General features: G+C 63.0%; 2 protein-coding genes and 1 pseudogene across 3 annotated transcripts; all 3 read right to left on the reverse strand.

Annotated features, from left to right (window-relative positions):
* Positions 1-628: 628 nt before the first annotated feature.
* On the reverse strand, positions 629-4,497 carry LOC112061439 (antigen-presenting glycoprotein CD1d-like; annotated as a pseudogene).
* A 6,829-nt stretch (positions 4,498-11,326) lies between these two features.
* Positions 11,327-14,825, reverse strand: LOC112061617 (antigen-presenting glycoprotein CD1d-like). Of its 2 annotated transcripts, XM_065563086.1 has the most exons (6): positions 14,401-14,825; positions 13,907-14,185; positions 13,018-13,296; positions 12,386-12,682; positions 11,885-11,984; positions 11,327-11,805 (listed from the first exon to the last, which is right to left on the reverse strand). In XM_065563086.1, exons 1-6 carry the CDS (start codon positions 14,447-14,449, stop codon positions 11,766-11,768), a joined length of 1,044 nt encoding a protein of 347 aa, XP_065419158.1. In that variant the 5' UTR covers positions 14,450-14,825; the 3' UTR covers positions 11,327-11,765. The 2 variants fall into 2 exon arrangements, with proteins under 2 accessions (XP_065419158.1, XP_065419157.1); XM_065563085.1 differs by lacking the exon at positions 11,885-11,984 and having other exon boundaries at positions 14,401-14,534.
* Positions 14,826-22,520: 7,695 nt separating this feature from the next.
* LOC112061438 (antigen-presenting glycoprotein CD1d-like) lies at positions 22,521-26,559 on the reverse strand. Its single transcript, XM_065563862.1, has 6 exons — positions 26,211-26,559; positions 25,714-25,992; positions 24,820-25,098; positions 24,115-24,411; positions 23,489-23,588; positions 22,521-23,412 (listed from the first exon to the last, which is right to left on the reverse strand). The coding sequence occupies exons 1-6, from the start codon at positions 26,557-26,559 to the stop codon at positions 23,373-23,375; spliced, it is 1,344 nt and encodes a 447-aa protein (XP_065419934.1). The 3' UTR covers positions 22,521-23,372.
* Between the last annotated feature and the right edge of the window lie 526 nt (positions 26,560-27,085).

A 27,085-nucleotide genomic window follows, 5' to 3' on the forward strand; every position in this document is an offset into this window, starting at 1 on the left:
AGCCGTTTGCTCCCCCAGGGATTAATTACTTGCTCTGGGTCAATTAACAAGCAAAAGTGATTTTATGAAGTATAACAAGTAGGATTTAAGTAATAACAGTCAGAACAAAGTAACAGAGGGGTAGCCGTGTTAGTCTGAATCTGTAAAAACCAACAGAGGGTCCTGTGACACCTTTGAGACTAACAGAAGTATTGGGAGCATAAGCTTTCGTGGGTAAGAACCTCACTTCTTCAGATGCAAGTAATGGAAATCTCCAGAGGCAGGTATATATCAGTGTGGAGATAACGAGGTTAGTTCAATCAGGGAGGGTGAGGTGCTCTGCTAGCAGTTGAGGTGTGAACACCAAGGGAGGAGAAACTGTTTCTGTAGTTGGATAGCCATTCACAGTCTTTGTTTAATCCTGAGCTGATGGTGTCACAGTCTTTGTTTAATCCTGATCTGATGGTGTCACCATCAGATCAGGATTAAACAAAGCTGTGAATGGCTATCCAACTACAGAAGCAGTTTCTCCTCCCTTGGTGTTCACACCTCAACTGCTAGCAGAGCACCTCACCCTCCCTGATTGACTAACCTCGTTAACTCCACACTGATTTATACCTGCCTCTGGAAATTTCCATTACTTGCATCTGAAGAAGTGAGGTTCTTACCCACGAAAGCTTATGCTCCCAGTACTTCTGTGAGTCAGAACAAAGTAAGTCACCAAGCAAAATAAAACAAAACACGCCAGTCTGAGCCTAACATATGAAGAAACTGAACACGGGTAAATCTCACCCCCAGAGAGGGTCCGAGAAGCTTGTTTCACAGGCCAGACTCCTCCCTAGCCTGGGCCCAGCCCTTCCCCGGGGACAGCCCTTGTTAGCTCCAGCAGGGATCTCAGGGGAAAAGAAGGGATGGTCTCATGACTGGCCCCCCTTTGTCCTGCGCCACCCCCTTTTATAGCTTTGTCTCTCTGGACCCCACCCCTCCTTCTAAATGGAAATGCCCCAGGTTGAAGATGGCTTCCAGTACCAGGTGACATGGTCCCATGTCCGGTGACACTTCATGCCCCACTGGCTGCACACGGGGACACAGGAAGGCTTGGAGTAAACGGAGCCGTTTGCCACCAATTGTCCTGGTTGATGGGAGCCAGCAAGATTCCACGCCCCCATTAACGGCCCCCACTTTGCATAACTCCAATAGGACCCCGGAGTTCTAGTCCATATTCCTAGTTACAGATACAAGACTGACACATTCACACCAATGCGACGCCCACACACAGCAGATTCCCAGCGATCCCACAGCCCCCCCCAAGTGTCCAACGCCCCCTGAATGTCCCAGAGGGAGGAGAATCCCACCCCCCACCCCGGGCCCCGATCTCCAAGCACTTTGATCCAGCCCAAAGGTCCATGTCCCCAGGAGAGGGGCCGATCCCCACGCCTGGGCCGGTGCCGCCCCCTCAGGGCCTGGAATCTCCTGGTCTAACGTCCTGGTAGCCCCTGGAAGGAGAGAGCAGAGGGGATGGGTTAGGGGGTGCAACGGCCCCACCCCCACCCCAGAGAGGGGAGGACTCACCTGCGTCTGCTCCGCCACAGCACCACAGCCACGGCGGCTACGGCCAGAACCCCCAGGATGATGCCCACTGCCAGGCCGGGGCCCCAGGGCCTGCTCTGCTCTGTAAAACAGGGGGTGCCGTGCTGGGAACGGGGACAGGAGTGTGGGCAGCCTCCCACGCAGTCCCCACACCTCCGATCATCTCACCCGACCCACTGCCCTTAGCCCCCACTCTCACCCTGTTCCCTCAGCCTCCCCTGCAATCCCCCCTGCACCCTTCACCCCGACCCACAGCCGTCAGCCCTCCCTGAAGTCCTCCCTGCTCCTCCCAGCCTGAGCCTGACCCATGCCCTCAGCTCAGTTCCCTCAGCCTCTCCCAAACTCCCACCCCTTCTCCCCCCACCTTCCCACCGCCTCAGCTTGCCCCCACTCTAGTCCTTCTCCCCCATCCCAGTCCTGTCCCGTTCCCCTCAGCTCCACCATCCTGCTCCCCCTGATCCATCCCCACACCCCCACCCACCTTCTCTGCCTCCCTGTGCCCCAATCCCGCTGCCTGGACCCACCCCCGTCCCACTCAGGACATGCAGGAAAAGCGCCCAGAGACCACGACCCCCCCCCACCCGGGGACGTGCACCTACCCCAGGGGACCAGCAGGCTCCGGCCCCCAGGCTGCTGTGCTGCACCCGGCAGGCGTAGCTGTGTCCGGCGCCCGGCCCCACGGCCAGGGAGCTGCGCAGCTGGTAGGTCAGGTCCGCGTTGGGCAGGATCCCGCTGGAGTTCAGCCGCCCGCCCGGCCCCACCTCCTCCCCGTCCTGCAGCCAGGCCACGCGGACGGGCCGGGGGTAGAAACCGGTGACCCGGCAAACCAGCAGTACCGACGCGGGGGTCCCGGCTGGGGGAGGCGCTCGGGCAAACACCACGGCGACCGGCCGCTCTGAGACAGGAGGAGAGAGACGGGGCGGGGGAGAGGGGACGATTCAGCCTGAGCCTCAGGGACTCACTAGCCAAGCCCAGCTCCATTCCCCGGGGTCAGGCGTTGGCCCTGCTGTCCTGGCCAGATCCTGCAGTTACCAGTGGTGAGGGAATCCCCCTTCACTTCCTGTCCTAAACTGCTGTGCAGTGCGGCTGTGAAATGGCTACTGTGCTGCACCCCAGATATAGCTGCATTTGTACACCAGGCAAGGGGGCCCTGGATAAACAGCCCCTGTGCCCCACCCCAGAGGTGGCTGCATCTCAGTACCAGATGAGGGATCTTTGTATAAGCAGCCCCCCGGCCCAACCTGAGATGGCTGCATATGAGCACTGGGTGAGGGATCCCTGTATAAACAGCAAACACACCCTACCCCAGAGGTGGCTGCATCTCTGCCAGTGGGGAGTGGTGTCCAGTCTCACCTTGCCTCTCCAGAGACTCTTTCCCATGCTGGACAAAGCTCTTGAGCAAACTGACAAACGTTCTCAGGAAAAACTGAAGCGTCATGGCTGTGCCCTTATCCTGGTTGAAAAGGTCCCGGGCGTAGAGCGCCAGCTTGTCCCCCTGCCGAGCGACCCATTTGCTTGTGTCCGCATCGAAGCTGATGAAGTCCTCGCCGTTCACTCCAGTGTCATAGAATCCCCTCGAGGTGCCGTTGGGGTGCAGCTCGCAGACGAGGGAGCCCTGGGCAACAAAGGGGTCTGGAACAGGAAGGGCAGGGGGATGAGGACGGGCGTCCGGAGGTCCCAGGAGGGGGCAGAAACAGAGACACGGGGGGAGTAAAGACATAACGTCAGGTGCAATGAGGATGTTGGACCACACAACGGCGGTGGGATTATGGGGCGGCCCTGGTTGGAGTTAGGGGTAAGTTGCAGTTTCTGTTTAAAGCTGATTTTTCATGGGCATAGTCAGATTGGCTTGAAAATCGCTGCATTACATCAGGGCCTGAGGCAGAGTTTGTGGTGCAAATTTGGGGCCCCTTGGTCACGGGGTTCCCGAGATACAGACCCCCCCCCATGACCTGCTTTTTAAAGGCTTGGGGTATGTGAGGAAAGACCAGGAGCGTCGGCTCAGGGAGTGGGACACGGGGCCTTTCCCCTCTAGGAAGTGCAGGCTACAATCTGGCCCCAGACCTGGGTGGAGAATGGGACACGGGTGTTTCCCCTCTGGGGGACGCCGGCTCCAATCAACCAAAGGGCCAGGGACTGGCTGTCTTGTCCCCAGTGACACACTCAGTGGCTGTGGTGAGTGTGTCAGTTCTCAGCACCCTGGGTGGGTGGGGGGAGGGATCCCCTCAGACCTCCATACTCACAGCTCATTCCCTGCTGCTGGGCTACTTTGTTCATTTTATGGATGAAGTCGGACAGGGAGCGATGGATCACCAGCTCCAGGTCCTGCCACTGCTTCGGGGTCAGGCCCTGCTGGGCCCAGGGCTGCAGGAAGCGGATCTCGCAGGTGCTGCAGTCCATGGAGTGGGTCTCCAGGTCGCCCAGCAGGGCCATCCCCTGCATGTCCGTGGAGCTGGCGTTGTGGAAGACATCGATGTGGAGCAGCCGGAGGGTGACAGACGCTGTGGGGACAGGAGGGGAGGCTGGGACAGGGGGCAGGAAACAGGTGGAGGACAAAGCGGGTGGGGGGAGAGAGATTAATGAGTCTCTGTCCCTTAAACAATCCTGCACTACGGGGTCTCCCTGCTGATCCCTAACCTGCCTCCCCCGTCCTACTCCCCTAGCCTGGTACTTCCCCACCCTGGCCCTAGTACTACACCATCCCCACGCATCCCGTCAGCAAAAACGGCAGGGGGGGGTCCCCACTTACCAGCCTGGGCCCCCCATGCCCAGGGGAGGAGCAGCAGAGGGAGCAGCATCCCGGCAAGGGAAGGGGGATCCGGGCTCTGGTGGGCGTCAGGCAGCGGGACGAGGGGCCCAGGATCCCCAGGCGCTTTCAGTTCCTCCTGCAGCCCGCACCCCTCCCTGCCAACTTCTCTCTTTGTCTGTGTTTCCTCAGCTCTGTGCCCGCAGCTGCCAGCCCCGAGCCAATGAGGGCAGAGTGAGTCGGGGAGCGGGGGCCGTGCGGGAGGGGGATCCCTGGCAGCGGGATCAGAACCCGGCCCTGTCCCCGGCAGACTCCGGGTGTGTCCACACTGGCACCAAAAACACCCCCCATGGACATGAGTGTGACCAAGGAAAAGTGCGGGTGTGAGCAGCGCTCCTGCCGGCCAAGCCGCTGCCGCTCAGGGGGGTGGACGTTTTTGTCACCACCTCCGCACCCCAAATGGGACAAAGGCTCTTCTGGACGCCCGGGACAGGGCTTTTAACAGGGACGGTCACAGCAACCACGGGACGACTGGTCACCCTAGTGCCCGGGGAGACCCCCCTGCCGCCCCCTGCTACCCCCTCCTGCCCTCACCGCCTGCTGCTCTCACCCTGCCCCCTCCTGCCCTCACCCCCTGCTGCCCCCTGCTACCCTCTCCTGCCCTCACCCCTGCTGCTCTCACCCCGTCCCCTCCTGACCCCTGCTACCCTCTCCTGCCCTCACCCCTGCTGCTCTCACCCCACCCCCTCCTGCCCTCGCCCCCTGCTGCTCTCACCCTGCCCCCTCCTGCCCTCACCCCCTGCCGCCCCCTGCTACCCCCTCCTGCCCTCACCGCCTGCTGCTCTCACCCTGCCCCCTCCTGCCCTCACCCCCTGCTGCCCCCTGCTACCCTCTCCTGCCCTCACCCCTGCTGCTCTCACCCCGTCCCCTCCTGACCCCTGCTACCCTCTCCTGCCCCCGCCCCCTGCTGCTCTCACCCCACCCCCTCCTGCCCCCTCCTGCCCTCGCCCCCTGCTGCTCTCACCCCGCCCCGTCCTGCTCCCTGCTACCCCCTCCTGCCCTCACCCCCTGCTGCTCTCACCCCGCCCCCTCCTGTCCCCTGCTTCCCCCTCCTGCCCTCGCCCCCTGCTGCTCTCACCCCGCCCCCTCCTGCCCCCTGCTTCCCCCTCCTGCCCTCACCCCCTGCTGCTCTCACCCCGCCCCCTCCTGCCCTCACCCCCTGCTGCTCTCACCCCGCCCCCTCCTGCCCTCACCCCCTGCTGCTCTCACCCCGCCCCCTCCTGTCCCCTGCTTCCCCCTCCTGCCCTCACCCCCTGCTGCTCTCACCCCGCCCCCTCCTGCCCCCTGCTTCCCCCTCCTGCCCTCGCCCCCTGCTGCTCTCACCCCGCCCCCTCCTGCCCTCACCCCCTGCTGCTCTCACCCCACCCCCTCCTGCCCCCTGCTACCCCCTCCTGCCCTCGCCCCCTGGGGCTCTCACCCCGCCCCCTCCTGCCCCCTGCTACCCTCTCCTGCCCTCGCCCCCTGGGGCTCTCACCCCACCCCCTCCTGCCCCCTGCTACCCTCTCCTGCCCTCGCCCCCTGGGGCTCTCACCTTGCCCCCTCCTGCCCCCTGCTTCCCCCTCCTGCTCTCACCCCACCCCCTCCTGCCCCCTGCTACCCCCTCCTGCCCTCGCCCCCTGCTGCTCTCACCCCGCCCCCTCCTGCCCCCTGCTTCCCCCTCCTGCCCTCTCCCCCTGCTGCTCTCACCCCGCCCCCTCCTGCCCCCTGCTTCCCCCTCCTGCCCTCACCCCCTGCTGCTCTCACCCCGCCCCCTCCTGCCCTCACCCCCTGCTGCTCTCACCCCGCCCCCTCCTTCCCCCTCCTGCCCTCACCCCCTGCTGCTCTCACCCCGCCCCCTCCTTCCCCCTCCTGCCCTCACCCCCTGCTGCTCTCACCCCGCCCCCTCCTGCCCTCACCCCCTGCTGCTCTCACCCCGCCCCCTCCTGTCCCCTGCTTCCCCCTCCTGCCCTCACCCCCTGCTGCTCTCACCCCGCCCCCTCCTGCCCCCTGCTACCCCCTGCTGCCCTCACCCCCTGCTGCTCTCACCCCGCCCCCTCCTGCCCCCTGCTTCCCCCTCCTGCCCTCGCCCCCTGCTGCTCTCACCCCGCCCCCTCCTGCCCTCACCCCCTGCTGCTCTCACCCCACCCCCTCCTGCCCCCTGCTACCCCCTCCTGCCCTCGCCCCCTGGGGCTCTCACCCCGCCCCCTCCTGCCCCCTGCTTCCTCCTCCTGCTCTCACCCCACCCCCTCCTGCCCCCTGCTACCCCCTCCTGCCCTCGCCCCCTGCTGCTCTCACCCTGCCGCCTCCTCCCCTTGCCCAGCCCCGTCATGTCCTTGCCCCCGCTCCCTGCAGCCCAGCCCCTAGCGCCGCCCTGGGGCCATGGGGAGCCCTGACTGCCCGGGGAGAGCCCCCTGCTGCCCCCACCCACCCCCTGCAGCACAGCCCCTAGCGCCGCCCTGGGGCCATGGGGAGCCCTGACTGCCCGGGGAGAGCCCCCTACTGCCCCCCCGCCCCGCTCCCTGCAGCACAGCCCCTAGCGCCGCCCTGGGGCCATGGGGAGCCCTGACTGCCCGGGCAGAGCCCGGGGCGGATTCACTCTCGCGCAGACCAGGCCGGGCCCGGGGCTCGAACACGTGGCCAGTGTCCTGCAGCCTCCTCAGTTCCCGCCCAGCGCTCGTCCCTTGGCCACGCCCCTCCAGCCGGGCAACCAATGAGAGGCGCCGCAGTGTATTAGCGTCACTAGTTGCTGGGCAGAGTCAGCCAGGGCAGCACGAGGGAGCGAGGAAAAGAGGCGGGAAATGGGCGGGGCGGTGGCGCGAGGCGTCAACGGCCACTGAGAGCGCGAGAGGGGAGGGGCCAACTGTCACCTGAGCGAGGGGGCTGTGGGAGGGGCCAACTGTCACCTGAGCGAGGGGGCTGTGGGAGGGGCCAACTGTCACCTGAGCGAGGGGGCTGTGGGAGGGGCCAACTGTCACCTGAGCGAGGGGGTTGGGAGAGGGGCCAACTGTCCCCCTGCTTGGGCTGTCCAGCTCCGAGCACTTCTCCCTCCTAGGGGACGGAGCAAGGGCCGGGGGCCAGGCTGCAGGGCTCACCCAGCACCTGCAACGGCCCCATGGCCGTCCGGGGGCAGCGCTGCCCCCCAGTGCAGATCCCAGCAGAGCAAAGGGCCTGGGGCGCTCCAGCCCCTTCCCTAGGGCCTGGGGCCCAAACCTCTTTGGGCTGGGCACCTCCGAGAGACGTGTACCCCAAAGGGAGCGATGCCCCCCAGCCTGGGCAGGGACTCAGGCAGCCAGTCAAAGCAGGTGGGGTTTTTTAGGTGATCGGCTCACGGCATTGGAAGCCTCTGCAAAGAGGAAACAGCCATTCGCCCCCCCCAGCAAACAGTGCAGCATATAGGGGAAACCGAGGCACACACAGTATTCATACAAAATATTACAGAAAATTCCCACTCCATCCCACCCTCTACCTCCCATCCCATCCTGATGGGCGCAGTGTGAACATCCAGCGCGTTAGACGGAGCAGGGGAGGTGGTGCCATTGGGGGAGGCCGGATTTGGCCAGGGGACACAGACCAACGCTACATACTAAAGGCACAGAGCAGACCCCATGGGGAGGGATTCTGGTCACTAACATCAGAGCAGAGCTGGCACTGCAGGAGGGTAAAGGCCCCGTGTCCCATTGCCCACCTCCCTCAGCCAGCCCCTCCCCTGCCCTGGGGCTGCATCAGAGCTGGAGCCCCCTGGAGAGTAATGGCCCCACGTCCCAGTCTCCCATATATGGTCCCCCTGAAACCTGTCTGTGGCCTGGTCTACACTTAATGCTTATCCCCGCAGAGCTCTGTCAGTTAGGCGTGACACCCGCACCCCTCAGCACAGAGCTCTGGGGGTCAGGGGTGTGACCCCACACCCCAGCACAAAGCTGTGTTGCCAAGCCCCCGTCAGTGTTCCCTCTCCACTCTGAACTCTGGGGTACAGATGTGGGGACTCGCATGAAAGACCCCCTAAGCTTATATTCTACCAGCTTAGGTTAAAAACTTCCCCAAGGCACAAATTCTTTCCCTTGTCCTTGGACGGTATTGCTGGCACCACCAAGTGATTTACACAAAAATTCAGGGAAGGGTCACTTGGAGCCCTGTCCCCCCAAAATATCGCCCCAAGTCCCTTCTCCCCCTTTCCTGGGGAGGCTTGAGAATAATATACCAACCAATTGCCTTTAATGTCAGTACAAACCAGACTCTTTATCTTGAGGACACTAAAATCAATCAGGTTCTTAAAAGAAGAACTTTATTTAAAGAAAAAGTAAAGGAATCACACCTGGAAAATCAGGATGGAAGGTAACTTTACAGGGTAATAAAAAGATTTAAAACACAGAGGACTCCCCTCTGGGCTCAGCTTCACAGTTACAAAAAACAGGAATAAAATTACCTCTTAGCATAGGGAAAATTCACAAGCTAAAACAAAAGATAACCTAACGCATTTCCTTGCCCTTACTTACAAGTTTTGTAATCTTGGATGAATCATTTCAGGTATGTTTTCAGGAGATGTCCCTGCCTGGTCTCTCCCTCCATCCTGACAGGGAACAAAGACAGCACAAACAAAACCTCCCTGCCCAGATTTGAAAGTATCTTCTTTCCTTATTGGTCCTTTTGGTCAGGTGCCAACCAGGTTATTTTAGCTTCTTAACCCGTTACAGGTAAGGATTCAGTACAGCTGCCCAGGAGGGATTTTATGCTCCCCTTAGCTGTATGTTTATGACACACCCCCATGTGCACACAGCCGTTCTGCAGAACAGGGCATGTGTGGACTGGGCGAGTGCCGTGCGGGGAAGTGCTGTCCCCACATTGGGGATAGACCCCTCCTGGCAGCGCTGTGTCCACACTGGGCTGCCGGCAGAGCCGCACCGCTCGGGCCCTGCCATGCAGACACAGCCCACGGCAGCGGGTGTCTGGATGGGAATTTGTCCATCTCTGGGCTGCTGTTCTACCTGGTAACAGGCTGGTGTCACGTTATTGACTTGAACTGGGACCATATAGAACATGGTTGCAACCAAGGTCCTGTAGTGGCACCAAATCTTGTATAAAGGGAGTCAAATAAGGTGTCTAAGCCAAGGTTATGGTTTGCTGGTTGTGATTATGCCGTGTGTTTCATTTTGTAGTTGAAGTTATGAATATTGGCTCTATCCTGTCTGTATTTCAAACTTGTGCTATGCTTCTGGGGAAGACGGTGTCAGCTTGGCCTAGCCTGCTTGATGGCCCATTAAGGACCATCAACTACAACTGACCCATTAAGAGAAGGCAGATACGCCTTGTGACTCAGCAAAGAATGCAGGGACTGGCCCATGTGACTGGCCCATTTTGCTGTAATTTTCCACAGTAAGAACAAAGAGGTGTCCTTGCACCTGGAAGAGACTATAAAAGGCTGATACCTCATCTCCATCTGGTCTTCAATCCTGCTTCTTATCTCTGGAGGAACTTTGCTACAAACAAAAGCTCTGAACAAAGGACTGAGGACCCATCCCAGCTGGGGATGTATTCCAGAGACTTGATTTGAACCTGCAGTTTATTCCATCATTGCTACAAGCCTGAACCAAGAACTTGGCCATTACTGGATGTCATTGATTCCATTTAACCACTTCTAGCTCTCATCTCTATCTTTTCCCCTTTTATGAATAAACCTTTAGATTTTAGATTCTAAAGGATTGGCAACAGCGTGATTTGTGGGTAAGATCTGATTTGTATATTGACCTGGGTCTGGGGCTTGGTCCTTTGGGATCAGGAGAACCTTTTTTCTTTTACTGGGGTGTTGGTTTTCATAACCATTTGTCCCCATGACGAGTGGCACAGGTGGTGATACTGGGAAACTGGAGTGTCTGAGGGAATTGCTTGTGAGACTTGTGGTTAGCCAGTGGGGTAAACCAAAGTCCTCTCTGTCTGGTTGGTTTGGTTTGCCTTGGTGTGCACAGAAACCCCAGCCTTGGGCTGTGACTGCCCTGTTTTAAGCAATTTGTCCTGAATTGGCGCTCTCAGTTGTGTCCCGCCAGAACCAGCATCGTTACAGCTGGTCAGTGCACTCACCGCTGCTCTAACTGGCCAGATCCCACTCCCCTCCTACACTGGGAACAGAACCCAGGAGTCCTGGCTCCCAGCCCCCCTGTTCTAACCCACTGGACCCCAGCCTGGTCCCAGAGCTGGGATAGAACCCAGGAGTCCTGAATAGCCCCTCCCCCCCACTCGAACCCACTTCCCCTCCCCAGCCAGGACTGTTGTTATCGCTGTGTTACCGCAGGGCCGAGGAGCCCGGTCGTGCTCTGGACCCCTTGTGCTCGGCGCTGCACAGACACAGAACAAAAAGACAGAACCTACCCCCGGAGCCCGGGTCCCTCACACCCAGCTCTGGGGAGGCCCTGCCCCCAGGAGCTCTCAGCCCAGCCCAGCCAGCGGCTTGGAGGGGCCGCCCCGGTGTCCCGCGGGCCGTAGTGTTATCAGGGCTCCGTGTGGGTGGCTGGGCCTATGTCCCATGGGCAACACGCTTGCTACCTGGGCACCCCAGCTCAGCCTGGACACCCTGCCAGGACCCTCCTGGGTCCCCCACCCACGCCCATCGCCTTTGTGTATGTAGCTGTGTCTGACCCCTGCACCCAGGCCTGGCTCCTACAGCCCCGGGGCCCGCTGGGCAGCCCCTCCCTGAAGGGTTTATTGAACGGCACAGGCCAGCGCCGGCTCCCTGCGGATCCTGGATTGCCGCGATTCCACAGCGCCCCAAGTGTCCAATGTGCCCCCAACGTCCCAGAGGGAGGAGAATCCCACCCCCCACCCCGATCACCCAGTGCCCCGATCCAGTCCTGCCTTCGGCGCCCTCAGCTCTGGAGCCGGGCACAGACCCGGTCCTGAGTGCCATGTGTCACGGAGTATTGGGGAACTCAGGGCCCTGCACCCCCGGCTCCCTGCGATTCACCATGACTCTCAGCCAGCCAGTAAAGCAGAAGGTTTATTTGGATGACAGGAATACAGTCCAAGACAGGTCTTGCAGGCACTGACAACAGGGACCCCCTCAGTTAGGTCCATCTTGGGGTCCCCGGGCATCCCAGCCCAGCCCCCCCTTGGGAGGTCAGAGCCATCTCTGCCTCCCAGCCATCTCTCCAGCCTGCTTCCAGCACCCTGCCTTCAGCGACCCCTCCCACAGCCTTTGTTCAGTTTCCCGGGCTCAGGAGTCACCTGGCCTTCAACCCCTTCCTGGGTTCTCATGTTACACACTCAGGAATGCGCCCCCGGGCAGATCCCATCCTCCAATGCAGACTATCCCAGCCCCACTCCCCTGTCAGCATTCACAGACCACAGTAAGAACAGGCCCAGTTCGTCACACCATGTCCCCAGGAGAGGGGCCGATCCCCATGCTGGGGCCAGTGCCGCCCCCTCAGGGACTGGACTGCCCTGGTCTAACGTCCTGGTAGCCCCTGGAAGGAGAGAGCAGAGGGGATGGGTTAGGGGGTGTAACGGTCCCCCCACCCCCACCCCAGAGAGGGGAGGACTCACCTGCGTCTGCTCCGCCACAGCACCACGGCCACGGCGGCTACGGCCACAACCCCCAGGGTGATGCCCACGGCCAGGCCGGGGCCCCAGGGCCTGCTGTGCTCTGTAACACAGGGGGTGCCGTGCTGGGAACGGGGACAGGAGTGTGGGCCCTGTTCCCTCTGCCTCCCTCGCAGTTCCCCCGTACCTGCCACCCTGAACCCATCACCCTCAGCCCCCCATCCTGTTCCATCAGTCTCCACCACAGTTCCACCCCTTCTCCCCCCACCTTCCCACCGCCTCAGCTTCCCCCCATTCTAGTCCTGCTCCCCCATCCCAGTCTTCTCCCGTTCCCCTCAGCTCCTCCATCCTGCTCCCCCTGATCTATCGCCACACCCCCACCCACCCCCTCTGCCTCCCTGCGCCCCAATCCCGCTGCCTGGACCCACCCCCGTCCCACTCAGGACATGCAGGAAAAGCCCCCAGAGACCACGACCCTCCCACCCCCCGGGGACGTGCACCTACCCCAGGGGATCAGCAGGCTCCGGCCCCCCAGGCTGCTGTGCTGCACCCGGCAGGCGTAGCTGTGCCCGGCGCCCGGCCCCACGGCCAGGGAGCTGCGCAGCTGGTAGGTCAGGTCCGCGTTGGGCAGGATCCCGCTGGAGTTCAGCCACCAGCCCGGCCCCACCTCCTCCCCGTCCTGCAGCCAGGCCACGCGGACGGGCTGGGGGTAGAAACCGGTGACCCGGCAAACCAGCAGTACCGGCGCGGGGGTCCCGGCTGGGGGAGGTGCTCGGGCAAACACCACGGCGACCGGCCGCTCTGAGACAGGAGGAGAGAGACGGGGCGGGGGAGAGGGGACGATTCAGTCTGAGCCTCAGGGACTCACTAGCCAAGCCCAGCTCCATTCCCCGGGGTCAGGCGTTGGCCCCGCTGTCCTGGCCAGACCCCAATTCTGCCCCCTGCCGTTACCAGTGGTGACGGAACCCCCTTCACTTCCTGTCCTAAACTGCTGTGCAACGCGGCTATGATATGGCTACTGTGCTGCACTCCAGATATAGCTGCATTTGTACACCAGGCAAGGGGTCCCTGGATAAACAGCCCCTGTGCCCCGCCCCAGAGGTGGCTGCATGGCAGCGAGTGGTGTCCAGCCTCACCTTGTCTCTCCAGAGACTCGTTCCCGTACTGGACAAAGCTCTCGATCAGATTGACACACGTTCTCAGGAGAAACTGAATCACGCTGGCTGTGCTTTTATCCTGGTTGAGAAGGTCCTGGGCGTAGAGCGCCAGCTTGTCCCCCTGCCGAGCGACCCATTTGCCTGTGTCCGCGTCGAAGCTGATGAAGTCCTCGCCGTTCACTCCGGCGTCACAGAATCGCCTCGAGGTGCCGTTGGGGTGCAGGTCGCAGCGGAGGGAGCCCTGGGTAACAAAGGGGTCTGGAACAGGAAGGGCAGGGGATGAGGACGGGCGTCCGGAGGTCCCAGGAGGGGGCAGAAACAGGGGGGAGTAAAGACATAACGTCAGGTGCAATGAGGATGTTGGGCTACACGACGGTGGCAGGATGGTGGGACGGCCCTGGCTGGAGTTAGGGGTAAGTTGCAGTTTCTGTTTAAAGCTGATTTTTCACGGGCATAGTCAGATTGGCTTGAAAAACGCTGTGTTACATCAGGGCCTGAGGCAGAGTTTGTGGTGCAAATTTGGGGCCCCTTGGTCACGGGGTTCCCGAGATACAGACCCCCCCCCCCAAAATGACCTGCTTTCAAATGGTCAGGGTACGTGTCAGGAAAGACCAGGTCCCTCGGCTCAGGGAGTGGGACACGGGGCCTTTCCCCTCTAGGAAGTGCAGGCTACAATCTGGCCCCAGACCTGGGTGGAGAATGGGACACGGGTGTTTCCCCTCTGGGGGACGCCGGCTCCAATCAACCAAAGGACCAGGGACTGGCTGTCTTGCCCCCAATGACACACTCAGTGGCTGCGGTGAGTGTGTCAGTTCTCAGCACCCTGGGTGGGTGGGGGAGGGATCCCCTCAGACCGCTCCATACTCACAGCCCCCTCCGTGGTGCTGGGCTATTGTGTTCACAGTCCGGCTGAAGCTGAACAGGGAGCGATGGATCAGCAGCTCCAGGTCCTGCCACTGCTTCGGGGTCAGGCCCTGCTGGGCCCAGGGCTGCAGGAAGCGGATCTCGCAGGTGCTGCAGTTCATGGAGTGGGTCTCCAGGTCGCCCAGCAGGGCAATCCCCTGCATGTCCGTGGAGCTGGCGTTGTGGAAGACGTCGATGTGGAGCAGCCGGAGGGTGACAGACGCTGAGGGGACAGGAGGGGAGGCTGGGGCAGGAAACAAGTGGAGGACAAAGCGGGTGGGGAGAGAGATTAATGAGTCTGTCCCATGAACAATCCTGCACTACGGGGTCTCCCTGGTGATCCCTAACCTGCCTCCCCCGTCCTACTCCCCCAGCCTGGTATTTCTCCACCCTGCCCCTAGTACTACACCATCCCCACGCATCCCGGCAGGAAAAACGGCAGGGGGGGTCCCCACTTACCGGCCAGGGCCCCCCATGCCCAGGGGAGGAGCAGCAGAGCGAGCAGCATCCCGGCAGGGGAAGGGGGATCCGGGCTCTGGTGGGCGTCAGGCAGCGGGACGAGGGGCCCAGGATCCCCACGCGCTTTCAGCCCACACGCCGCTCAGACCGCCAACTTCTCTCTTTCTCTGTTTCCTCAGCTCTGTCCCCGCAGCTGCCAGCCGAGGCCGTCACTAGACATTGTGGTGCCCTACGCAGTCCCCCTGTGGGGAGCTGGACCCAGGCTCCGCGGTGGGAGGGGCTGTGCCCAAGCTGTGTGGGGGGCAAGAGCAGGCTTGGAGGTTAGAGGGGGAACCGTCCCCCAGGACGAGCTGGCGGAGCGGGTTGGGGCTGGGTCGCTCCACTTCCTGCCACCTGGGGAGTGCAGGGCGCGCCCGAGCCCTGCTGCAGTCCCTGGGGACGTAGCTCGGGGGCAGGGGTGGAGTGGGGGTGGGGCTGGGGTGGAGCGGGGGTGGGAAGAGGCGGGGCGGGGGCAGAGCAGGAGCGGGAGCAGCTTTCGTGGGCGGCTCAGCCGGCCGGGGGATCGGGCTGGCTGCTGGAGCAGCACGCAGCCGTGCAGGGCACCAGGAAATTAGGGGCAATGTGGTGCCCCAACTTTCCTGGTACCCGACGCACCTGCGCGGTTGCGGTTTGGGTAAGGACGGCCCTGCTGCCAGCCCCGAGCCAATGAGGGCAGAGTGAGTCGGGGAGCGGGGGCCGCGCGGGAGGGGGATCCCCGGCAGCGGGATCAGAACCCGGCCCTGTCCCCGGCAGACTCCGGGTGTGTCCGCACTGGCACCAACCCCCCCCCCCAAAGGACATGAGTGTGACCGAGGAAAAGTGCGGGTGTGAGCAGCGCTCCTGCCGGCCAAGCCGCTGCCGATCAGGGGGGTGGACGGTTTTTGTCGACAAATAACAACTACACTGTGCGCCCCCCGGCCCCAGGCCTGCCTCCCCCTGCGGGGGCTGGCACCTGCGCTCTCCGCTCGCCCCCCCGCACCCCAAATGGGACAAAGGCTCTTCTGGACGCCCGGGACAGGGCTTTTAACAGGGACGGTCACAGTGACCGCGGGGCGACTGGGCACCCTAGTGCCCGGGGAGATACCCTGCCGCCCCCAGACCGTCCCCTGCTACCCCCTCCTGCCCCCTGACCGCCCCCTGCCCTCACCCCTGCTGCTCTCACCCCGCCCCCTCCTGCCCCCTGCTTCCCCCTCCTGCCCTCACCCCCTCCTGCCCCCTGCTATCCCCTCCTGCCCTCGCCCCCTCCTGCCCCCTGCTACCCCCTCCTGCCCTCGCCCCCTGCTGCTCTCACCCCGCCCCCTCCTGCCCCCTGCTTCCCCCTCCTCCCCTCGCCCCCTGCTGCTCTCACCCCGCCCCCTCCTGCCGGGCCCGGGGCTCGAACACGTGGCCAGTGTCCTGCAGCCTCCTCAGTTCTCCGCCCAGGGGTGCTCCATTGGCCACGCCCCTCCCGCAGCACAGCCAATGGGAGACGCCGCCGTATCTGAGCGTCAGTAGTTGCCTGGCACAGTCAGCCAGCGCAGCACGCGGGAGAGAGAAAAAGAGGCGGGAAATGGGCGGGGCGGTGGCGCGAGGCGTCAACGGCCACTGAGAGCGCGAGAGGGGAGGGGCCAAGTGTCACCTGCGCGTGTGGGCTGGGGGAGAGGCCAACTGTCACCTGCGCGTGGGGGCTGGGGGAGGGGCCAACTGTCACCTGAGCGAGGGGGCTGGGGGAGGGGCCAACTGTCACCTGAGCGAGGGGGCTGGGGGAGGGGCCAACTGTCACCTGAGCGAGGGGGCTGGGGGAGGGGCCAACTGTCACCCTGCTTGCACAGTGTGGACACACTCCTCTGTTATTGTAGGGTCGTTGGGGAGCGCTGGGCTGTGGACAGGCTGGGTGGTTATTGTAGGGTCGCTGGGCAGCGCTGGGCTGGGGACAGGCTGGGTGGTTATTGTAGGGTCGCTGGGGAGCGCTGGGCTGTGGACGGGCTGGGTGGTTATTGTAGGGTCGCTGGGGAGCGCTGGGCTGTGTACGGGCTGGGTGGTTATTGTAGGGTCGCTGGGGAGCGCTGGGCTGTGGACGGGCTGGGTGGTTATTGTAGGGTCGCCGGGGAGCGCTGGGCTGGGGACAGGCTGGGTGGTTATTGTAGGGTCGTTGGGGAGCGCTGGGCTGCGCACAGGCTGGGTGGTTATTGTAGGGTCGCTGGGGAGCGCTGGGCTGTGGACAGGCTGGGTGGTTATTGTAGGGTCGCTGGGGAGCGCTGGGCTGTGGACGGGCTGGGTGGTTATTGTAGGGTCGCCGGGGAGCGCTGGGCTGTGGACGGGCTGGGTGGTTAGTGTAGGGTCGCCGGGGAGCGCTGGGCTGTGGACAGGCTGGGTGGTTATTGTAGGGTCGCCGGGGAGCGCTGGGCTGTGGGGAGGCTGGGTGGTTATTGTAGGGTCGCTGGGGAGCGCTGGGCTGTGGGGAGGCTGGGTGGTTATTGTAGGGTCGCTGGGGAGCGCTGGGCTGCGCACAGGCTGGGTGGTTATTGTAGGGTCGCTGGGGAGCGCTGGGGCTGGGGACAGGCTGGGTGGTTATTGTAGGGTCGCCGGGGAGCGCTGGGCTGGGGACAGGCTGGGTGGTTATTGTAGGGTCGTTGGGGAGCGCTGGGCTGTGCACAGGCTGGGTGGTTATTGTAGGGTCGCTGGGGAGCGCTGGGCTGGGGACAGGCTGGGTGGTTATTGTAGGGTCACTGGGGAGCGCTGGGCTGCGCACAGGCTGGGTGGTTATTGTAGGGTCGCTGGGGAGCGCTGGGCTGGGGACAGGCTGGGTGGTTATTGTAGGGTCACTGGGGAGCGCTGGGCTGCGCACAGGCTGGGTGGTTATTGTAGGGTCGCTGGGGAGCGCTGGGCTGCGGACAGGCTGGGTGGTTATTGTAGGGTCGCTGGGGAGCGCTGGGCTGCGGACGGGCTGGGTGGTTATTGTAGGGTCGCTGGGGAGCACTGGGCTGTGGACAGGCTGGGTTGTTATTGTAGGGTCGCTGGGCAGCGCTGGGCTGCAGACAGGCTGGGTGGTTATTGTAGGGTCGCTGGGGAGCGCTGGGCTGGGGACGGGCTGGGTGGTTATTGTAGGGTCGCTGGGGCGCGCTGGGCTGGGGACAGGCTGGGTGGTTATTGTAGGGTCGCTGGGGAGCGCTGGGCTGCGCACAGGCTGGGTGGTTATTGTAGGGTCGCTGGGGAGCGCTGGGCTGCGCACAGGCTGGGTGGTTATTGTAGGGTCGCTGGGGAGCGCTGGGCTGCGCACAGGCTGGGTGGTTATTGTAGGGTCGCTGGGGAGCGCTGGGCTGCGCACAGGCTGGGTGGTTATTGTAGGGTCGCTGGGGAGCGCTGGGCTGTGCACAGGCTGGGTGGTTATTGTAGGGTCGCCGGGGAGCGCTGGGCTGCGGACGGGCTGGGTGGTTATTGTAGGGTCGCTGGGGAGCGCTGGGCTGCGGACAGGCTGGGTGGTTAGTGTAGGGTCGCTGGGGAGCGCTGGGCTGTGGACAGGCTGGGTGGTTATTGTAGGGTCGCTGGGGAGCGCTGGGCTGTGGACAGGCTGGGTGGTTATTGTAGGGTCGCTGGGGAGCGCTGGGCTGTGCACAGGCTGGGTGGTTATTGTAGGGTCGCTGGGGAGCGCTGGGCTGTGCACAGGCTGGGTGGTTATTGTAGGGTCGCTGGGGAGCGCTGGGCTGCGGACAGGCTGGGTGGTTATTGTAGGGTCGCTGGGGAGCGCTGGGCTGTGGACAGGCTGGGTGGTTATTGTAGGGTCGCTGGGGAGCGCTGGGCTGTGGACAGGCTGTGTGGTTATTGTAGGGTCGCTGGGGAGCGCTGGGCTGTAGACGGGCTGGGTGGTTATTGTAGGGTCGCTGGGGAGCGCTGGGCTGTGGACAGGCTGGGTGGTTATTGTAGAGTCGCTGGGGAGCGCTGGGCTGCGGACGGGCTGGGTGGTTATTGTAGGGTCGCTGGGGAGCGCCGGGCTGTGCACAGGCTGGGTGGTTATTGTAGGGTCCCTGGGCAGCGCTGGGCTGTGCACAGGCTGGGTGGTTATTGTAGGGTCACTGGGGAGCGCTGGGCTGTGGACAGGCTGGGTGGTTATTGTAGGGTCGCTGGGGAGCGCTGGGCTGGGGACAGGCTGGGTGGTTATTGTAGGGTCGCTGGGGAGCGCCGGGCTGTGCACAGGCTGGGTGGTTATTGTAGGGTCCCTGGGCAGCGCTGGGCTGTGCACAGGCTGGGTGGTTATTGTAGGGTCACTGGGGAGCGCTGGGCTGTGGACAGGCTGGGTGGTTATTGTAGGGTCGCTGGGGAGCGCTGGGCTGCGCACAGGCTGGGTTGTTATTGTAGGGTCGCTGGGGAGCGCTGGGCTGTGGACAGGCTGGGTGGTTATTGTAGGGTCGCTGGGGAGCGCTGGGCTGTGGACAGGCTGGGTGGTTATTGTAGGGTTGCTGGGGAGCGCTGGGCTGTGGACAGGCTGGGTGGTTATTGTAGGGTCGCTGGGGAGCGCTGGGCTGTGGACAGGCTGGGTGGTTATTGTAGGGTCGCTGGGGAGCGCTGGGCTGTGGGGAGGCTGGGTGGTTATTGTAGGGTCGCTGGGGAGCGCTGGGCTGGGGACGGGCTGGGTGGTTATTGTAGGGTCGCTGGGGAGCACTGGGCTGTGCACGGGCTGGGTGGTTATTGTAGGGTCACTGGGGAGCGCTGGGCTGGGGACAGGCTGGGTGGTTATTGTAGGGTCGCTGGGCAGTGCTGGACTGTGGACAGGCTGGGTTGTTATTGTAGGGTCCCTGGGGAGCGCTGGGCTGGGGACAGGCTGGGTGGTTATTGTAGGGTCGCTGGGGAGCGCTGGGCTGTGGACAGGCTGGGTGGTTATTGTAGGGTCGCTGGGGAGCGCTGGTCTGTGGACAGGCTGGGTGGTTATTGTAGGGTCGCTGGGGAGCGCTGGGCTGTGGACAGGCTGGGTGGTTATTGTAGGGTCGCTGGGGAGCGCTGGGCTGTGCACGGGCTGGGTGGTTATTGTAGGGTCGCTGGGGAGCACTGGGCTGTGCACGGGCTGGGTGGTTATTGTAGGGTCGCTGGGCAGTGCTGGACTGTGGACAGGCTGGGTTGTTATTGTAGGGTCCCTGGGGAGCGCTGGGCTGGGGACAGGCTGGGTGGTTATTGTAGGGTCGCTGGGGAGCGCTGGGCTGTGGACAGGCTGGGTGGTTATTGTAGGGTCGCTGGGGAGCGCTGGGCTGTGGGGAGGCTGGGTTGTTATTGTAGGGTCGCTGGGGAGCGCTGGGCTGTGGGGAGGCTGGGTGGTTATTGTAGGGTTGCTGGGGAGCGCTGGGCTGTGGACAGGCTGGGTGGTTATTGTAGGGTCGCTGGGGAGCGCTGGGCTGTGGACAGGCTGGGTGGTTATTGTAGGGTCGCTGGGGAGCGCTGGGCTGTGGACAGGCTGGGTGGTTATTGTAGGGTCGCTGGGGAGCGCTGGGCTGTGGGGAGGCTGGGTTGTTATTGTAGGGTTGCTGGGGAGCGCTGGGCTGTGGACAGGCTGGGTGGTTATTGTAGGGTTGCTGGGGAGCGCTGGGCTGTGGACAGGCTGGGTGGTTATTGTAGGGTCGCTGGGGAGCGCTGGGCTGTGGACAGGCTGGGTTGTTATTGTAGGGTCGCTGGGGAGCGCTGGGCTGTGGGGAGGCTGGGTGGTTATTGTAGGGTCGCTGGGGAGCGCTGGGCTGTGGGGAGGCTGGGTTGTTATTGTAGGGTTGCTGGGGAGCGCTGGGCTGTGGACAGGCTGGGTGGTTATTGTAGGGTCGTTGGGGAGCGCTGGGCTGTGGACAGGCTGGGTGGTTATTGTAGGGTCGTTGGGGAGCGCTGGGCTGTGGACAGGCTGGGTGGTTATTGTAGGGTCGCTGGGGAGCGCTGGGCTGTGGACAGGCTGGGTGGTTATTGTAGGGTCGCTGGGGAGCGCTGGGCTGTGGACAGGCTGGGTGGTTATTGTAGGGTCGCTGGGGAGCGCTGGGCTGTGGACAGGCTGGGTGGTTATTGTAGGGTCGCTGGGGAGCGCTGGGCTGTGGGGAGGCTGGGTGGTTATTGTAGGGTCGCTGGGGAGCGCTGGGCTGTGCACAGGCTGGGTGGTTATTGTAGGGTCGCCGGGGAGCGCTGGGCTGTGGACAGGCTGGGTGGTTATTGTAGGGTCGCCGGGGAGCGCTGGTCTTTGGACAGGCTAGGTGGTTATTGTAGGGTCGCTGGGGAGCGCTGGGCTGTGGACAGGCTGGGTGGTTATTGTAGGGTCGCTGGGGAGCGCTGGGCTGTGTACGGGCTGGGTGGTTATTGTAGGGTCGCTGGGGAGCGCTGGGCTGTGCACGGGCTGGGTGGTTATTGTAGGGTCGCTGGGGAGCACTGGGCTGTGCACAGGCTGGGTGGTTATTGTAGGGTCACTGGGGAGCGCTGGGCTGGGGACAGGCTGGGTTGTTATTGTAGGGTCGCTGGGGAGCGCTGGGCTGTGTACGGGCTGGGTGGTTATTGTAGGGTCGCTGGGGAGCGCTGGGCTGTGCACGGGCTGGGTGGTTATTGTAGGGTCGCTGGGGAGCACTGGGCTGTGCACAGGCTGGGTGGTTATTGTAGGGTCACTGGGGAGCGCTGGGCTGGGGACAGGCTGGGTGGTTATTGTAGGGTCGCTGGGCAGCGCTGGGCTGTGGACAGGCTGGGTTGTTATTGTAGGGTCCCTGGGGAGCGCTGGGCTGGGGACAGGCTGGGTGGTTATTGTAGGGTCGCTGGGGAGCGCTGGGCTGTGGACAGGCTGGGTGGTTATTGTAGGGTCGCTGGGGAGCGCTGGGCTGTGGGGAGGCTGGGTTGTTATTGTAGGGTCGCTGGGGAGCGCTGGGCTGTGGGGAGGCTGGGTGGTTATTGTAGGGTCGCTGGGGAGCGCTGGGCTGTGGACAGGCTGGGTGGTTATTGTAGGGTCGCTGGGGAGCGCTGGGCTGTGGACAGGCTGGGTGGTTATTGTAGGGTTGCTGGGGAGCGCTGGGCTGTGGACAGGCTGGGTGGTTATTGTAGGGTCGCTGGGGAGCGCTGGGCTGTGGGGAGGCTGGGTTGTTATTGTAGGGTCGCTGGGGAGTGCTGGGCTGTGGGGAGGCTGGGTGGTTATTGTAGGGTCGCTGGGGAGCGCTGGGCTGTGGACAGGCTGGGTTGTTATTGTAGGGTCGCTGGGGAGCGCTGGGCTGTGGACAGGCTGGGTGGTTATTGTAGGGTCCCTGGGGAGCGCTGGGCTGTGGACAGGCTGGGTTGTTATTGTAGGGTCGCTGGGGAGCGCTGGGCTGCGGACAGGCTGGGTGGTTATTGTAGGGTCACTGGGGAGCGCTGGGCTGTGGACAGGCTGGGTGGTTATTGTAGGGTCGCTGGGCAGCGCAGGGCTGTGGACAGGCTGGGTGGTTATTGTAGGGTCGCTGGGGAGCGCTGGGCTGTGGACAGGCTGGGTTGTTATTGTAGGGTTGCTGAACCTACCCGCGGAGCCCGGGTCCCTCACACCCAGCTCTGGGGAGGCCCTGCCCCCAGGAGCTCTCAGCCCAGCCCAGCCAGCGACTTGGAGCGGCCTCCCCCGCACCTCACGGGCCATAGTGTTGGCCGGGCTCCGTGACGGTAGCTGGGCCTATGTCCCACGGGGAACCCGCTTGCTACCTGGGCACCCAGCTCAGCCTGGACACTCTGCCAGGGCCCTCCTGGTTCCCACGCCCCCACTGTGACGGGTTCGGTCACAGAGACCCCCTTGGGACCATCACCTGATGTGCTGAATTCACCTCTGAGCCCATTTCCCCTGCCAGCCTGGGACTCCAGTACCCTGCCTTGTTGAGCCAGACACGCCAGCCTGCTGCAACCGCGACCCAGGTCTGGGCCGCCCCCAAACCTGCAGACTGTAACCAAAAACTGCTCAGCAAGTCCCCTGTCTCCATTACCCACCCAGCTCCCAGTGGGGTCCAAACCCCAAATCAATCTGTTTTTCTCTGTATAAAGCGTATGTAGGGTAAACGCATCAACTGTCCACCCTCTGTAACACTGATAGAGAGATGTGCACAGCCGTTTGCTCCCCCAGGGATTAATTACTTGCTCTGGGTCAATTAATAAGCAAAAGTGATTTTATGAAGTATAATAAGTAGGATTTAAGTGGTTCCAAGTAATAACAGACAGAACAAAGTAAGTCACCAAGCAAAATCAAACAAAAGTCTGAGCCTAACACAGTAGGAAACTGAACATGGGTAAATCTCTCCCGCAGAGAGGTTCCAAGAAGCTTCTCTCACAGACCAGACTATCAGGGGCAAAGCAGGGGCGTTCTCATGACTGGCCCCCCTTTGTCCTGCTCCACCCCCTATTATAGCTTCGGCCCAAGGCGGGAATCCTTTGTCTCTGGGCCCCACCCCTCCTAAATGGAAATGCCCCAGGTTGAAGATGGCTTCCAGTACCAGGTGACATGGTCCCATGTCCGGTGACACTTCATGCCCCACTGGCTGCACACGGGGACACAGGAAGGCTTGGAGTAAACGGAGCCGTTTGCCACCAATTGTCCCGGTTGATGGGAGCCAGCAAGATTCCAAGCCCCCATTAACGGCCCCCACTTTGCATAACTCCAATAGGACCCCGGAGTTCTAGTCCATATTCCTAGTTACAGATACAAGACTGACACATTCACACCAATGCAACCCCCACACACAGCAGATTAGAAGCTTTGTGACGATACCTTACAAGAGACCTGGATCCCAGCGATCCCACAGCGTCCCCAAGTGTCCAACGCCCCCTGAACATCCCAGAGGGGGGAGAATCCCACCCCCCACCCCGGGCCCCCATCTCCCAGCGCTTTGATCCAGACCGGCCCTCGGGGGACCCTGAGCTCTGGAGCCGGGCAGGGATCCAGCTGCAAGGTCCGTGTCCCCAGGGGAGGGGCCGATCCCCACGCTGGGGCCAGTGCCGCCCCCTCAGGGACTGGACTGCCCTGGTCTAACGTCCTGGTAGCCCCTGGAAGGAGAGAGCAGAGGGGATGGGTTAGGGGGTGTAACGGCCCCACCCCCACCCCAGAGAGGGGAGGACTCACCTGCGTCTGCTTCGCCACAGCACCACGGCCATGGCGGCTACGGCCACAACCCCCAGGGTGATGCCCACGACCAGGCCGGGGCCCCAGGGCCTGCTCTGCTCTGTAACACAGGGGGTGCCGTGCTGGGAACGGGGACAGGAGTGTGGGCCCTGTTCCCTCAACGAATCCCTGCATTCCCCCCATACTCTCTACCCCCACCCCACTGCCCTCAGCCCCCCATCCTGTTCTCTCTGCCTCCCCCACAGTTCCCCCTGTACCCTCCACTACCAACCCACTGCCCTCACCCCCCCACCCTCTTCCCTCAGCCTCCCCTGCAGTCCTCCCTGATCCTCCCAACCTGACCCACGGCCCTCAGCCCCTCCAGCCCTGTACCCTCAGCCTCCCCAAAGTCCCACCCCTTTTCCCCCCACTTTCCCACCCCCTCAGCTTCCCTCCACTCTAGTCCTGTCCGTTCCTCTCAGTTCCTCCATCCTGCTCCCATTGGTCCATCTCCACACCCCCGCCCACCCCCTCTGCCTCCCTGCGCCCCAATCCCGCTGCCTGGACCCACCCCCGTCCCACTCAGGACGTGCAGGAAAAGCCCCCAGAGACCACGACCCCCCGCCCCCCCGAGGACGTGCACCTACCCCAGGGGATCAGCAGGCTCCGGCCCCCCAGGCTGCTGTGCTGCACCCGGCAGGCGTAGCTGTGCCCGGCGCCCGGCCCCACGGCCAGGGAGCTGCGCAGCTGGTAGGTCAGGTCCGCGTTGGGCAGGATCCCGCTGGAGTTCAGCCGCCCGCCTGGAGCCACCTCCTCCCCGTCCTGCAGCCAGGCCACGCGGACGGGCCGGGGGTAGAAACCGGTGACCCGGCAAACCAGCAGTAACGGCGCGGGGGTCCCGGCTGGGGGAGGCGCTCGGGCAAACACCACGGCGACCGGCCGCTCTGAGACAGGAGGAGAGAGACGGGGCGGGGGAGAGGGGACGATTCAGTCTGAGCCTCAGGGACTCACTAGCCAAGCCCAACTCCATTCCCCGGGGTCAGGCGTTGGCCCCGCTGTCCTGGCCAGACCCCAATTCTGCCCCCTGCAGTTATCGGTGGTGACGGGATCCCCCTTCACTTCCTGTCCTAAACTGCTGTGCAGTGCGGCTATGATATGGCTACTGCGCTGCACCCCAGATATAATTGCATTTGTACACCAGGCAAGAGGTCCATGTATAACCAGCCCCTGTGCCCCACCCCAGAGGTGGCTGCATCTCACAGCTGGGCAAGGGATCCTCATGTAAATAGCTCCCATGCTCCACCCCAGAGGTGGCTGCATCTCAGTGAGCAGCGAGTGGTGTCCAGCCTCACCTTGCCTCTCCAGAGACTCTTTCCCATGCTGGACAAAGCTCTTGAGCTCACTGACACACATTCTTAGGAGAAACTGAATCACGCTGGCTGTGCCCTTATCCCGGTTGAGAAGGTCCTGGGTGTAGAGCGCCATCTTATCCCCCCGCCGAGCGACCCATTTGCTTGTGTCCGCATCGAAGCTGATGAAGTCCTCGCCGTTCCGTGCGGTATCATAGAATCCCCTCGAGGTGCCATTGGGGTGCAGCTTGCAGCCGAGGGAGCCCTGGGTAACAAAGGGGTCTGGAACAGGAAGGGCAGGGGGATGAGGACGGGCGTCCGGAGGTCCCAGGAGGGGGCAGAAACAGAGAGCCGGGGGGAGTAAAGACATAACGTCAGGTGCCACGAGGATATTTGGCCACACGACGGCGGTGGGATTATGGGACGGCCCTGGTTGGAGTTAAGGGTAAGTTGCAGTTTCTGTTTAAAGCTGATTTTTCACGTGCCTAGTCAGATTGGCTTGAAAAACGCTACGTTACATCGGGGCCTGAGGCAGAGTTTGTGATGCAAATTAGGGGTCCCTTGGTCACGGGGTTCCCGAGATACAGACCCCCCCCCCCAAATGACCTGCTTTCAAAGGGTCAGGGTACGTGTCAGGAAAGACCAGGTCCCTCGGCTCAGGGAGTGGGACACAGGGCCTTTCCCCTCTAGGAAGTGCAGGCTACAATCTGGCCCCAGACCTGGGTGGAGAATGGGACATGGGTGTTTCCCCTCTGGGGGACGCCGGCTCCAATCAGCCAAAGGGCCAGGGACTGGCTGTCTTGCCCCCAGTGACACACTCAGTGGCTGTGGTGAGTGTGTCAGTTCTCAGCACCCTGGGTGGGTGGGGGAGGGATCCCCTTAGACCTCCATACTCACAGCTCATTCCCTGCTGCTGGGCTATTGTGTTCACTTTAAGGATGAAGTTGGACATGTAGCGGTGGATCAGCAGCTCCAGGTCCTGCCACTGCTTCGGGGTCAGGCCCTGCTGGGCCCAGGGCTGCAGGAAGCGGATCTCGCAGGTGCTGCAGTCCATGGAGTGGGTCTCCAGGTCGCCCAGCAGGGCCATCCCCTGTGCGTCCGTGGAGCTGGCGTTGTGGAAGACGTCAATGTAGAGCACCCGGAGGGTGACAGACGCTGTGGGGACAGGAGGGGAGGCTGGGGCAGGGAACAGGTGGAGGACAAAGCGGGTGGGGAGAGAGATTAATGAGTCTCTGTCCCTTTAACAATCCTGCACTATGGGGTCTCCCTGCTGATCCCTAACCTGCCTCCCCCGTCCTACTCCCCCAGCCTGGTACTTCCCCACCCTGGCCCTAGTACTACACCATCCCCACGCATCCCGTCAGCAAAACCAGCAGGGGGGGGTCCCCACTTACCAGCCTGGGCCCCCCATGCCCAGGGGAGGAGCAGCAGAGGGAGCAGCATCCCGGCAGGGGAAGGGGGATCCGGACTCTGGCAGGCGTCAGGGCAGCGGGACGAGGGGCCCAGGATCCCAATGTGTTCTCGGTTCCTCTGCGGCTGACACCCCTCTGCCAACTTCTCTCTTTGTCTGTGTTTCCTCAGCTCTGTGCCCGCAGCTGCCAGCCCCGAGCCAATGAGGGCAGAGTGAGTCAGGGAGCGGGGGCAGCGCGGGAGGGGGATCCCCGGCAGCGGGATCAGAACCCGGCCCTGTCCCCGGCAGACTCTGGGTGTGTCCACACTGGCACCAACCCCCCCGAAGGACATGAGTGTCACCGAGGAAAAGTGCCGGTGTGACCAGCGCTCCTGCCGGCCAAGCGGCTGCCGCTCAGGGGGGGTGGACGTTTTTTGTCGACAAACAGCAGCTAGACTGTGCGCGCCCCCCGCAGCCTCCAGCCCCAGCCCTGCCTCCCCCTGTGGGGGGCTGGCACCTGCGCTCTCCGCTCGCCCCCCCCCGCACCCCAAATGGGACAAAGGCTATTCTGGACGCCCAGGACAGGGCTTTAAAAAAGGGACGATCATGGTGACCACGGGACGTCTGGTCACCCTAGTGCCCGGGGAGACCCCCTGCCGCCCCCAGACCGTCCCCTGCCACCTCCTCCTGCCCTCATCCCACCCACTGCTGTCACCGCCCCGCCCCCTGCCCCCTCCTGCCATCCCACCCTCACCCTGACTCCTCCTGCCCTCACCCCGCCCCCTTCTGTCACCACCCCGCCCTCACCCCATGCTTCCCCCACCCTGCGCCTCCTGCCCCACCCCTTGCTGCCCCCTCCCACCCTGCCCAAACCCCGTC

The sequence above is a fragment of the Chrysemys picta genome, chromosome 12, assembly GCF_011386835.1.
Source record: "Chrysemys picta bellii isolate R12L10 chromosome 12, ASM1138683v2, whole genome shotgun sequence".
Classification (NCBI taxonomy): Eukaryota; Metazoa; Chordata; order Testudines; family Emydidae; genus Chrysemys; species Chrysemys picta.